Source organism: Dendropsophus ebraccatus, chromosome 3 (assembly GCF_027789765.1).
Source record: "Dendropsophus ebraccatus isolate aDenEbr1 chromosome 3, aDenEbr1.pat, whole genome shotgun sequence".
NCBI classification, from domain to species: domain Eukaryota; kingdom Metazoa; phylum Chordata; class Amphibia; order Anura; family Hylidae; genus Dendropsophus; species Dendropsophus ebraccatus.
In genome coordinates, this window is record NC_091456.1 from 165,935,678 (window position 1) to 165,948,671 (window position 12,994).

The following is a 12,994-nucleotide window of genomic DNA, read 5'->3' on the forward strand; positions in this document are numbered from 1 at the left end:
CCAGATCATCCTATTATTTATATCCCAGCATTACTGACTCCATACACAGTATCATGACATTTTCCACCCCATAGTTAGATATCTTTTATTACCCCATCATTTCATCTTTATTTCCACATATCACAGCTACTTTCTAGGTCCCAATCATACCTATCATCCCAATCTACGGATACGATACGGCTTACCCAACACATCATGTTTTTCTCCGATGCGTTCCACTGTGGAACGCATAAGCCGGCAAACCGGAAGTGACGCGCCGGCACTTCCGGTTATCGGGCTTTTAGAGCGCGGCCGGTCCGGCCGACGGCACACAGCGCTTGACACGCACAGGAGAACGCCAGGAGCGCTCCTGTTCCCTACTACCTACTGGTAAGAGCCACTTCATCCCTATCTCCCCCACCGTGACCTCTCTCTCTCTACCTCCTTCTCACCTTACCCTCCACACCCATGGACCATACCTTCTCCTGTGTTATCCCCCAGACCTCACCCATTACCCTGATACCCTACCTGCCTTATGTTCCCTCCATACCCTCTCCCCATCTCCCTTCCCATTAACTATTTTGGCCTGACTGTATTCACCTGCATGACTATCCATGATATCCCTCTAGCACAGATGTCTAGTTTATACCATATACCGCCGTCCAGATGGATGGAACCCCCTCCCCTGTAATACCAGGATTTTCTGCTATAATGTTATGTATACCAGCATATGCCCTTGATTTGATATATGCATACCTATGTATAGTGATATATATACTACAGGGATCCTTATTGATGCATACCTTGAGATACCAATTTTATTTATACCAATTGATGCTACTATCCATCATCTGTATATTTAGTCCACTATGTATCTAGGCTTCATGATTACCTTAGGATTACTACATGATGTCCTTTTTACTTATTCTATGTACTATGATCAGGCACTTATGTATATATTTTCTCTTCACAGCGACGTTGAAAAAGACCAAGGTTTGGTCGAAACGTCACCAGTCGCCTTAAAATAAGCTATTTTTGCTTTTGCACTAATATTGTGTATATGCCTGGCTTTGTTCCCATCACGCTGTCTAATAAACTCTAAACTAATTTGCATGAAAAGAGTGCTACGGAGTTTTTCTATTACTATATATTGGGGTTACCAACCCTTCCGTGAAAAGCACCTACAACCAACACCCGTTGTGCACCCTTTTCTTCTTCTCCTTATACATCACAGTCAGGAGATCCCTGTTCTCTGATTAGTCTTTTTTTATGCAAAGAATAATCAGAGGTCAGCACAAGGGAGTCAGGTAACATTACCACTCGAGTTGAGTGTAACTGGAGCATGCTCAAATCTGATCGTTCGGCATTTGAATACCGGTGAAGAAGTTGGATGTATCCCTAGGGAGTCCTGGTAAACATGGATATAGCCATAGGCTTGATCCATGTTTTCCTGGATTCCATAGGGCTACATTTAATTCTTCAGCCCCTGGTATTCAAATACCAAACGATCAACCTCGAGCATGCTCGATATGCGCTCATCCCTAGTTGCCATGCCTTAGAAAATCCCTGATAAGGGCATATGACTATAATGGAGGTCTCCACTTGTAACTCCCTCTATTAGCCAAAGCTATAAAGAACAATTCTGGACATCTATCTTATCTATATGTTACACAGAAGCAAGATTTCAGTGGGCATCTAGCTATACTTTGGACCACTTCATCCAATGACAACAGCTTATGTAGTGTCACAGTTCAGGGGTCACTAAGTTTTAACCGCCTGTCAGAATTTACCTCTCTCAGGTGTCACACCAAGTGCTGTCAGCTGTTATTTCCACTTCAGCCACTAGGTGTCTCACTGTCCCCAGTGCACAGCTGCAGTGTGTAAAAGGTTTAGCTGTATTTGACCAATCACTCCACACACTCTCCTCTTTTCCTGTTACACAACCCTATATAGGAGAGGGGTTTCCTGTCAAAGGGGAGTCTAGTCTAGGTTCTGACCTAGTTCAGTTCAGTTCAATAAAGACTGAAGCCCCTATTCCATGGGCCGACTGAGAGGAGCAAATGAGCGCTATTAGCGCTATTCTATGCGGCAGCAGCGAGCGGGTGAGTGCAGGAGGGGCCCTGGGGAGCTGCCGGGAGGCTGCCCAGATGATCGCTAGATTGTCCGGGGAGCCCATAGCATACAGCAGCAGTCTACTATGACACGGAGCGACAACATGTTTGAAAGACAAACGACGCAACGATCAGCCGACGTGAACGATGTCGGCTGATCGTTGCCTTCTATTCCACGTAATGATTATCAGCCAAATACGGACGATAATCTTTCCGTGGAATAGGGCCTTAAGACTACCAGTATGCAGTGCTAAACCCTAGAGGTTGGGGAACTGGAAGACTAGGACCAACCCTTGCCTTCACCATCAAGACAGTCACCCCCTAAGGAAAAGCAGAGGGACTGATCCCCAGTAAGGCAAAGTTGCTAAGAGCCGAGGCACCTCACTGACACACACTCGTCCACCTGGGGAAAACTTCAGTGGAAGCTCAACCTAGAGACAGAGACCTAGGACTTGTGTAGGTAGAAGGCAGTCAGTTCTTCTTCAAACAGTTTCAACACATCCCTGCAGAGTACTGATACTAATAAGGCGAGGGCTCCTATCTGGTCCCTACACTACCCGCGCATAACAATCTTTTCCTTCTTCTAACTATGTTCCGACAGTCTACCTCAAAGGTCTACTTACACTCTATATTTTTGGCACTAGCACCTGTGAGCAGTTGTTTTTGTATACTGTGTATTGCACTGAAGTTATCTCAAGTAAAGTTAAACTCCTAATTAAGTCGGGACTCCCTGCGACTGCACCTCACACCAGTTCTACCAAGATCTGGTGCCTGTGTGTCCAGGGGTGAGTACTACCACTCCTGGCCACTGTGACAAGTTGCCCCCAAAAGACCAAAGCCCACCAGCTGCATACAACACCTGCACCAAGTGCCCCGGGCCACAGCACTACTTATGGGGAATCCAAGAAACAGGTTCCCAGATGATCAGCGCATTGGAGGACCATTCATATCAATAGACACAAATTCACTGAACAGTAATAATGGGATGTGCGAGTTGCAATACTATATATATATTTTTTAAATTTTTTATTTTTTTTTAAGAAAACTATTTTTTTTATAGTCATCATCTATGTTGCTGCACAGTAACGCATGTCTTATTGTGTTAGTGGGGGGTCTTGGGGAGCAAGGGTGCATCCACTACATACTTGTACAGCCACCCTTTAATCCGCCATGTGCACTTAACAGGACCAGAATATATCATATTTTTTTTACTTCTCCATGCCTGGTATGAATAAACTATTGGAAATGTTGACTATTTAGCACATCATTAAACCAAATTCTATTACATATGAAACAAAACTTTTCTTTTCTGTCCAAAATGTAATTGAACTTGCCTGAAATTTCTGAGAATGAGTTACTTCTGTTGGATTAGAACAGCTAATGACTATGTATAAATCATGCGGCGCTTACACACAGCACAGGGAATAATGCTCTGCCCCTAGGGTTTCTTAAAACGTCTTAATATGTTGCGGCATTGCTCAAGGCACGACTTGCTCATCCATTACATTACTTTTGCCTTAATTCTGACGTCTTTAATTCTTAACACCTTATTGTATTCCAGGACATGACTTCTTATAAAAGAAACAATTCATTGTAGTTATTAAATTTAAAATGAGATCAGTAACCTTTTCTACTAAGTTACTCCTTTGATGAACCTTCATTTCTTCACCCTGGAATTGTAAAAATTACAAATGATGCCGACGTCAGGGACCCCAACATATAAGGGGCCCAAATTTACCTTAGGCTGCCAAACACTTTCTACCCAGCAACCATTGCCCTGGAGCAATAAAGTTTGACTTACACAATTTCGCTAACAGTGGGCCTGGACATGTACTGGTACTAGCACAGAAGAGAGTAGAAGCTTCTTAAAGGAAAAACTAACAGGTCTGTGATCAAATCCTTTTTTCATGCAATAAAATGCTAATTATTTAAAAATCATGGGGGGGGGGGGGGGTTCCATGCAGTTGTGCCCCCAGTGATCAGACATTAACAACTACCCTATGTTTACGTAATAGATGTTAGTAGGAAAACCTCTTAGGTTTCTTTTACATCTATTCGTCATCAAATTCTGTGGTGTACACCAGAAACCCAGGAGACGGGGTTGCTGCCATATGTATACTACAATATGTCCCTGCCAGATCCATTCATTTAAATGTGCTGAAGCGACTATGTTTGACACATTTGTTAGCATATACACTTTTCCTGTGGGACTCAAATGTCGGATCAATCATGCATTTTAGTCCCAAAAGGAAAACATGTACACTCCAAAATGTGCCGAATGTAGTGATGGATCCGGCAGAGACAGGCTGTAGTATACGTAAGTTGGGAACCCATTCTCCATAGTTGGGATGTAACACTTCTTTTCAATTTTGGAGATCCAGCTGATCATAATTGAATTCAGTGTATCATAATACAGGTGGTTTCCTGCATGTATGTCTATGGCGCTAAACCTTCATGTGTTCCTCCAACATGAACATAGCGAACAATCAGAGGGTATGTATTTAAAGGGTTAAAGAAAGCATATAACGGCTGAGGTATATAGGGCTACCAGCAATTTGCCCTTAAACAAACCAACAAGGGCATAAAGAATTGATTTAAAAAAAAAAAAAAGGCATGGTTTATCCTCCCAAATGAACAAAATGAAAAACACTTCATACTCGGGCTGTTCTGACTAATTTTTCTAGTCCTTAATAATCAAAATGATCACTCATCAATGATCAATCCTTCCCTCTTCAAGTACAAGGACTTCCAAACAAGCACTAGTAGATTGGCTCTAATGGATCTCATAATGAATAGAGTTAAATAACTGTTTTTCTTGCTAGAGAGGAAAAAAAAGACATTTTAGGGTATCACCACTTTATTTATTCATCCTGATTTAGCACATTAACATTAAATTATAAAAAACTGTTAATACCAAAACCAGTGGGGGTCAATGAGTTACTCTGAAACAAAACTGTCACATGAAATTCTAATGGACTGGGATTTGCATTTGGCAATCCACCTCTAAACAATGCAAGATGTGGAGAGGGAAAAAAAAAAGAAAACCACAAATGTTATTACAACTCATGTCACCTAGTCAGTGGAAGCAGCCATTGGTCAAAAGACTAGGAGCCATACATGTTCTCCCACGTTGGTGCCACTTTGTCCAGATGTGCGGGGCTGAACCTGTAGCACATCGCATCCTGTTGGCTCATCTAATTTCAGATGACTATTTTCTATGATTTATCCAAAATTAGGTAACCTGGCGGCAAGTTCATTTCTAGAGATGAGCGAACCTAGAGCACACTCGGGTTCATCCAAGCCTGAACGCTCTGCATTTGATTATCGCTGAAGAAGTTGGATGAAGCCCTAAGACTGCCTGGAAGACATGGATACAACTATAGGCTGTCTCCATGTTTTCCAGGACTCCCTAGGGCTGCATCCAACTTCTTCAGCCACCGGTAATCATAATGCTGAGAGTTCGGGTTCGGACAACCCCGAGCGTGCTTGAGGTTCACTCATCTCTATCCATTTCCTTTAGTCTATATTTTATATGTGCTTGGTTTTTGTTTTTTTTGTACCCATATTGGCTGCCTACACTGCGTAGAGAACACATGGAATATTAGTAATGATTTTCACAAGTAGTTATAGTAAAAACATGCCCCATCCCATGCCTATTGCAAGAAAAACCACCTGAGTTACTGGAAATGTGGAGTAGAATTGTGAACTAACAGTCATATCAGAGGCCCTGTGACCGCACCTATAGGGGAAGCATAGATGACTGTACTGGACCCAGTCATATCAGAGGCCATGTGACCGCACCTATAGGGGAAGCATAGATGACTGTACTGGACCAGTCATATCAGAGGCCATGTGACCGCACCTATAGGGGGAAGCATTGGTGACTGTACTGGATCAGTAATATCAGAGGCCCTGTGACCGCACCTATAGGGGGAAGCATTGGTGACTGTACTGGATCAGTAATATCAGAGGCCCTGTGACCGCACCTATAGGGGAAGCATAGATGACTGTACTGGATCAGTAATATCAGAAGCCCTGTGACAGCACCTATAGGGGAAGCATAGATGACTGTACTGGACCCAGTCATATCAGAGGCCATGTGACAGCACCTATAGGGGAAGCATAGATGACTGTACTGGACCCAGTCATATCAGAGGCCATGTGACAGCACCTATAGGGGAAGCATAGATGACTGTACTGGACCAGTCATATCAGAGGCCATGTGACAGCACCTATAGGGTGAAGCATTGGTGACTGTACTGGATTAGTCATATCAGAGGCCCTGTGACCGCACCTAAAGGGGAAGCATAGATGACTACTGGACCAGTCAGAGGCTGTGTGACCGCACCTAAAGGGGAAGCATAGATGACTACTGGACCAGTCAGAGGCTGTGTGACCGCACCTATAGGGGGAAGCATAGATGACTACTGGACCAGTCAGAGGCCTTGTGACCGCACCTATAGGGGGAAGCATAGATGACTGTACTGGACCAGTCAGAGGCCTTGTGACCGCACCTATAGGGAGAAGCATAGATGACTGTACTGGATCAGTAATATCAGAGGCCCTGTGACCGCACCTATAGGGGAGCATAGATGACTGTACTGGACCAGTCATATCAGAGGCCCTGTGACCGCACCTATAGGGGAGCATAGATGACTACTGGACCAGTCAGAGGCCCTGTGACCGCACCTATAGGGGGAAGCATAGATGACTGTACTGGACCAGTCATATCAGAGGCCCTGTGACCGCACCTATAGGGGGAAGCATAGATGACTACTGGACCAGTCAGAGGCCTTGTGACCGCACCTATAAAGGGAAGCATAGATGACTGTACTGGACCAGTCAGAGGCCTTGTGACCGCCCCTATAGGGAGAGCATAGATGAAAGCACTGGACCAGTCAGAGGCCTTGTGACCACCCCTATAGGGAGAGCATAGATGAAAGCACTGGAGTGCTCACAATCAGAGCTAGAGTAGTGACATTGTCCTGCAACGGGTTCCTAGTAAAGTCATTGAGGTAACATGTTATCAGTGAAAGCTCAAATCATCGGTTCTACTTCACATGATTTTGTTCGCATCATCTAAAAACTGGAACCTAGATACTAGATCAGGATGATTTGTTCAGTCTGTAAACTGCAATGTTATATACAGGCAACAATAGTTCTTCCCTTGCAGAATGTGTGCCTGATGAAAAAAGATGATTCGTAGTATGCTGGCTGTAAGAATGAAGTTGCAGCCCTTCCCTTTTAGCAACGTCCAGTGTCCTACCATGACATGTTGATATGTTGCTGGCTGGTATAACATTGTCCTATGTACTTGTGGGAGAAAAGGTCATAGGATAGTCTAGTTTTTTCTATTTCTTTCTCTTAACACAAAATGGCACTGACATTATACTATTTTCTGGTTCCTGCACCTACATACTTGTTTAGTTACAGAGAAAGCCTCCTGTGCAGTAAATGGACCTCCCTGTGACTACTACATACACTAAAATGGTCACTAAAGTGATAATCGGAACTAATATAGTCTAAATATACTAAAGGGGTTGTAATAGGTTAACAGACTAAGAAAAGCCTTAAAGGACTTTTGCCATAAACATCCTATAACTGGCCATCCCTGTAGACCTTCACTAGAGAAGTGACTCCCAATGAGCAGGTTTGTTTTCCAATGGTTGTCGTGGGATATAATAATAAAGGGGCCATTTTCTACTTGCCAGTCGCCAAAATAAGGTAATTTATTCCCCCTTTGGCAGGACTTCAAATAATCCACCCCTTCTCCATCACATTTCAGCCAGAATGTCCAGCCTTGACACTACAGACTGTTCACGAGCATGCCCAAGTTGTGTGTGGTATCACAGCTCAGAGCGGTTCACCTCAAGGGTCTACTTTCTTTTCAGTCATCAATGCTGTGGATGCCACTAAATACATAATCTACCTTGTAATAAATGACCTACAAGAGATGTATGTGAACAGATGTGTGGTATCATCAAGGTTGGGAACCTGAGAAGAACTAATGTAATGTAGCGAAATATAAGTACATCACGATTTCTCTAATATTTGACCACGTTCAACATCTTGTGCCACTTTAAGATTTTATTAAAAGGGACCATTGCAGTTTCACAAAACTGAGAAATTGTTGCATGATCAGAGGGCGTAACAACAGGGGCTCCGATCTTCACATTATCAAATACAATGCGTTATTGTTGTTAAGAAAGGTTGTATGCTACAATTAGAAATATATAAAACATTGATCGCTTTCATGTACAGTAGTGAAGGGTTCTCGTTCTTGGCTCATGCAAAAAAAACTGGTATCAAGGACTGAAAATACCAAATCCAATTTCTGTTTGTTTTAGCCATATGTGACCGGCCGTAGTCTAAAGCTACCAAGTTCTAGTTTAAAAAAAAAACAGCAGGTGGTTTTCCATATTGTTAACACTGGCCGGTAGAGCTTCTGTTAAAAGATGTAAGCTTCTGAGGAGCATCTAATTCTGGAAGGAATCCCGCACTTTAGACTGCAGAGCGTCACAGGTCTTCTTGGCATCACCCAACAACATGGCGGTATTGGGCTTGTAAAAGATGGGATTGTCAACAGCAGCATAACCAACACCCAGAGACCTCTTCATTACAATGACCTGAACAAAATCCAAAAATAGTAAAAATTAAAAAAAAAAAATTAAAAAAAAAATTGTAATTTAAAATTGTAATTTAAAATATTATTTCTCCCATGCAGTAATGCTAAACAAAATAAAATGAATTAATAACCACTGAAAATTATAGCTAGAGATGAGCGAAGTTACAGTCTCAGCGGAGCAAAGCGCTTTGTTAATGTTGGTCATCGACTTGTCAGGCTGCTGGCTTTGAACTCTGTGCCTGGAAAAGCTGGATCCAGTCCTGGGAAACTGGGAAAAGTTTCCCTGGATTGAATCCAGCTTTTCCAGGCGCCAAAACAGAGATGGTACAGGTTCAAAGCTAGCAGCCTGACAAGCTGTCTTAACGAAGCGCTTTGCTCCGCTGAGACTGTTACTCCGATCATCTCTAATTGTACCTCATCCCACAAAAAACAAGATCGTATTTGACTTTTTTCAATGGGAAAAAAAATGAATGCACTTCCCGCTTCCTCTCATTTTTCCATTTTAAAATTTACACAGCATTAGAAAAACATGGCCACCTTGTTCCAGAGACAGCCCTACTCGTCTCCAGGTTAGGTGGGGTTTGCAACTGCGTTCCATTGAAGTGAATGGAGCTTAATTGAAAACCGTCCCTGAACTGGAGTGGTGCTGTCTCTGAAAGAAAGTGGCCGTGTTCTTCTAACACTGAATAACCCCTTTTAAGGTAATTCCTCACAATATAGCAAACATTTCTGAGCCTCTGGCCCGTACCTGCTTAGACTTCCACACTTCCAGGACGGGCATACCAGCAATGATAGAGTTGGGGTCTTCTTGAGCTGCAGAGTTAACGGTGTCATTGGCTCCGATCACAAGAACCAGATCGGTTTCTAGAAAAGGAAGAGAACAGATTCGATCATATAATAAGCCAGGGTCAGTACACACATCCTACCAGTCATAAGTTCACTGTCTATGTAGACATACTGGCGTGTCAACATGTACTCTCTCGTACTTGAGCCTACCAATCCATTCTGATGCCATCTACTAATTACTTTTTTCAGTTCCGCAAAATTATAGCATATACTCAGAAAAGGAAGAAATAGATGGTCGACTGCAGCCCACCAAGAGCAATGACCATGACTCAGGAAGTATTTATCAGCATATTATTCTACCCCCAACAACACAGTTAAAGGGGTTATCCAGTGCTACAACAACATGGAAACTTTTGCACCACTTTTGTCTCCAGATTGGGTGGGGTTTTCAATTCAGTTCCATTGAAGTAAATGGAGCTTAATTGCAAACCACACCTGAACTGGAAACAAGAGAGGGGGAAAAGTGGGCATGTTTTTGTAGCGCTGGATAACCCCTTTAACATAGGTCAATAACAAACGTGAAGGTAGCCTCACCAGGGAAGTCTTCATTGATCTCCTCCATCTCCAGTACTATATCATAGGGCACACCAGCTTCAGCCAGTAGTACATTCAGCTGACCAGGCATACGTCCTGCCACGGGATGGATACCGAACCTACAAAACAAAAAAAGTATCATCAGGACCAAGGTCTCTATGTACAAATTCTTATCGGGAAAGAGATCCATAGTATTAAGCAATACTAAGGGGGCATTCATACGTTTTATAAACACGAACGATGTGCTACGGAACGGAATTCAGTAGTGGAAAGACTTAAATCGTTTCGGAGCTCCAGGAACACTGAATTCCGTTCCGTAGCAAATCTGCCATATTTACGGACCGTGCTTGGAACATGTGAATACCTCCTGAGGGAGAGTGTCGGAGAACCCATATTATGGCTGTTATCCACGGAGTTGCCCTAGAACTCTCATAGATGTTTGTTTGTGGAGTTTCTACCTCTGTACTCCTCAGATTTCATGCAGATCCTATATAGCAGCACACGCTCAACTGGGTACAAAACTGCAACCACAAACCACTAAAAGTACAAAAAAAAAAAAAAAAATACTGTACAGAAATCCGGATCCTATTATGGAAAGACAGAGGATGGAACATATTAAGACTTGACAAGGTCAGAAATATGGATGTAAAGACAGCTTGGGGAAGGATTAGATCATATATACAAGACAAGGTGAAAAGTAGTTATTGGATATACAAAATTATCCAGATCATACTACTTTCATTTACTGCATCATCTGCGTTTCTCATCAGGCTCAGAACGGCCCAAAACCCATATACAACACCCCCCACTGTTTAGAAATGACACAGGTTACAATCAGCTCCTTAAACTAATATGTATGAAACATTTGCAAATTTACATATACATTATCCTCCGGCGACATAAACCAATGGCTCACTCCACACGCCTTTTATTATTACAGCGTGCAAATATTTCTTCCTCCGCATCATTACACGTGAGAACATGAACATATATCATCTATATGTTATACGAAAGAACTAAAAGGTTTGCATTTTGCTGAAACAGCGCCACCCCTGTTCATAGGCTGCGTGTGGTACTGCAGTTCACATGGAATTACTAAACTAAATAGTACATTTGCTTTTTCCCATCAGCTCAGCTCAATAGCGTCAGTGACTGCGGAGGAAAGATCTAGCATACGGATGTCATGTATAGCATTTTGTTAACCCTGCCACCAATGCGAGGAATAGAAGAGGGAATAATCGAAATTAGAGAAACATGTAAACAATGTTTATGAATCGCTAGAGAATTGGAGCAAGTAATTGTTCAAATGTGGTTCAGATTAACAACACAATGGCAGATTACAGCAACACAAGCCCTCACACTCCAACCCGCTCCGCATGAGGTCTCCACTAAATTAGTCCAGACTGCACTTCTCACTGACGCTGCTATATGGAGACAAGTCAGCCGCGCCGAGCCCAAATATCACAGCTGCACCAGATTCTACATACAGGGACAGATGGGTGAAATGAAGCGACCCCCATCATTAGATCGAGTATTTTCTGCTGAAGATTACAATCACAAAGTGTTGAGTAACTGCACCATATTCCAAGGGGCCTAGCAATGCGGATGATCTGTAGCGAGGAAAAAAAAAAGTGTCCATCCATCGATGGATGGAAGTATGCTCAAGTCCTTAGAAGTTATGAAAAGTTTTCCTCAATTAAATGTTACTTAAAAGGGAATGTGTCATCAGACAACGACTTATGGAGCTGCCTTACAGAGGGGAGATAGTCACACTGGGGGCCAGCGGGCTTCATGCCCGGCCGTTGCTCCGGAATAGGCCAGTGCCATACGAGGGAATCGGGGCGGCGGTTCAAAAAAAGGACTGTGGTACTGTCATGCCGGTGCCAGCGTGTTAATGTAAAAAGCCCATAGCGATGTACCTAGTGGTACCTTCGCTTTAAAGGGCAGGAAGCCATGAGACCAATATCTTAGAAAGAAGAGCAAAAGAGTCAATAAATAGACACAAAGCTAAAAGTTACAAGTAAGCCAGCATATACAGTAATATGTTATTACAGTGGTATTCCCATCTCAACATAAATAGATAAGCTTGTAGGATTCATGAGTATTTTTGCTAATATTCTTTTATATGTTGGTGAAACGGGAATACACTTTAAGGAGATCAATGTTGAGATCGGATTAAATGCAGATTGTGAGGCGAAATCCTTGGGCAATTTAAAGTGATACTGTTGTCCTTTTTACTCTTGATTGATTTCATTGGTAGACAGTATCACCTAGGCGGGGCTTCAGGGCAGTTGGGCCCTCTCCAGCAAGTAGATGGGGCCCAATTTCTGTTGAGCCCCACCTACGTGATACTGTCCACCAATGAAATGAACCAAGAGTAAGACGGACAACAGTATCACTTTTAATTGCCAAAGGATTTCGCCACACAAAGTGATACTGTCAACCTTCTTACTTTAGCTTCATTTCATTGGTGGACAGTATCATCTAGGCGAGACTTAACAGCAATTGGGCCCCATCTACTTGCTGGAAAGGGCCCAACTGCTGTGAAGCCCCGCCTAGAGTACAAAGTGGACAAGTTTTATGCAGGTATATTGGGCTTTCTGGAATAGGCTGGAAATATAAGCCCTACTCCAAAAACAGGCCCCAGTTACAGAAGATACGCAGTAGGGGACATTGAGTATGGAGGGATGTAGGGTACGTGGGCCAACTACAGAGAGGGGACGGAGGTATAAAGTATGGGGACTACCTGCAGAGTAAAAACTACAGGGTGTGAGGTATGGGGGAACAACTATCAGGTGGGGGTTTGGACGAGGGAGGTATACGGTATAAGAGCCTAACTACAGAGGAGCCTAACAGTGCGACATACAGTATGGCTACAGTAAGTTCCTTACACCAACTA

General features: G+C 43.0%; 1 protein-coding gene across 1 annotated transcript in view; it reads right to left on the reverse strand.

Annotated features, from left to right (window-relative positions):
- Positions 1-8,159: 8,159 nt before the first annotated feature.
- The window catches only part of NNT (nicotinamide nucleotide transhydrogenase), a 73,270-nt gene continuing 68,435 nt past the window's right edge, over positions 8,160-12,994 (reverse strand). The window contains exons 20-22 of the mRNA XM_069963051.1: positions 10,096-10,214; positions 9,464-9,579; positions 8,160-8,716 (exon numbers count right to left, since the gene is read on the reverse strand). Coding sequence (XP_069819152.1) covers positions 8,567-8,716; positions 9,464-9,579; positions 10,096-10,214 — 385 coding nt within the window. The 3' untranslated portion in view covers positions 8,160-8,566. The remainder of the gene's footprint in view (positions 8,717-9,463; positions 9,580-10,095; positions 10,215-12,994) is intronic.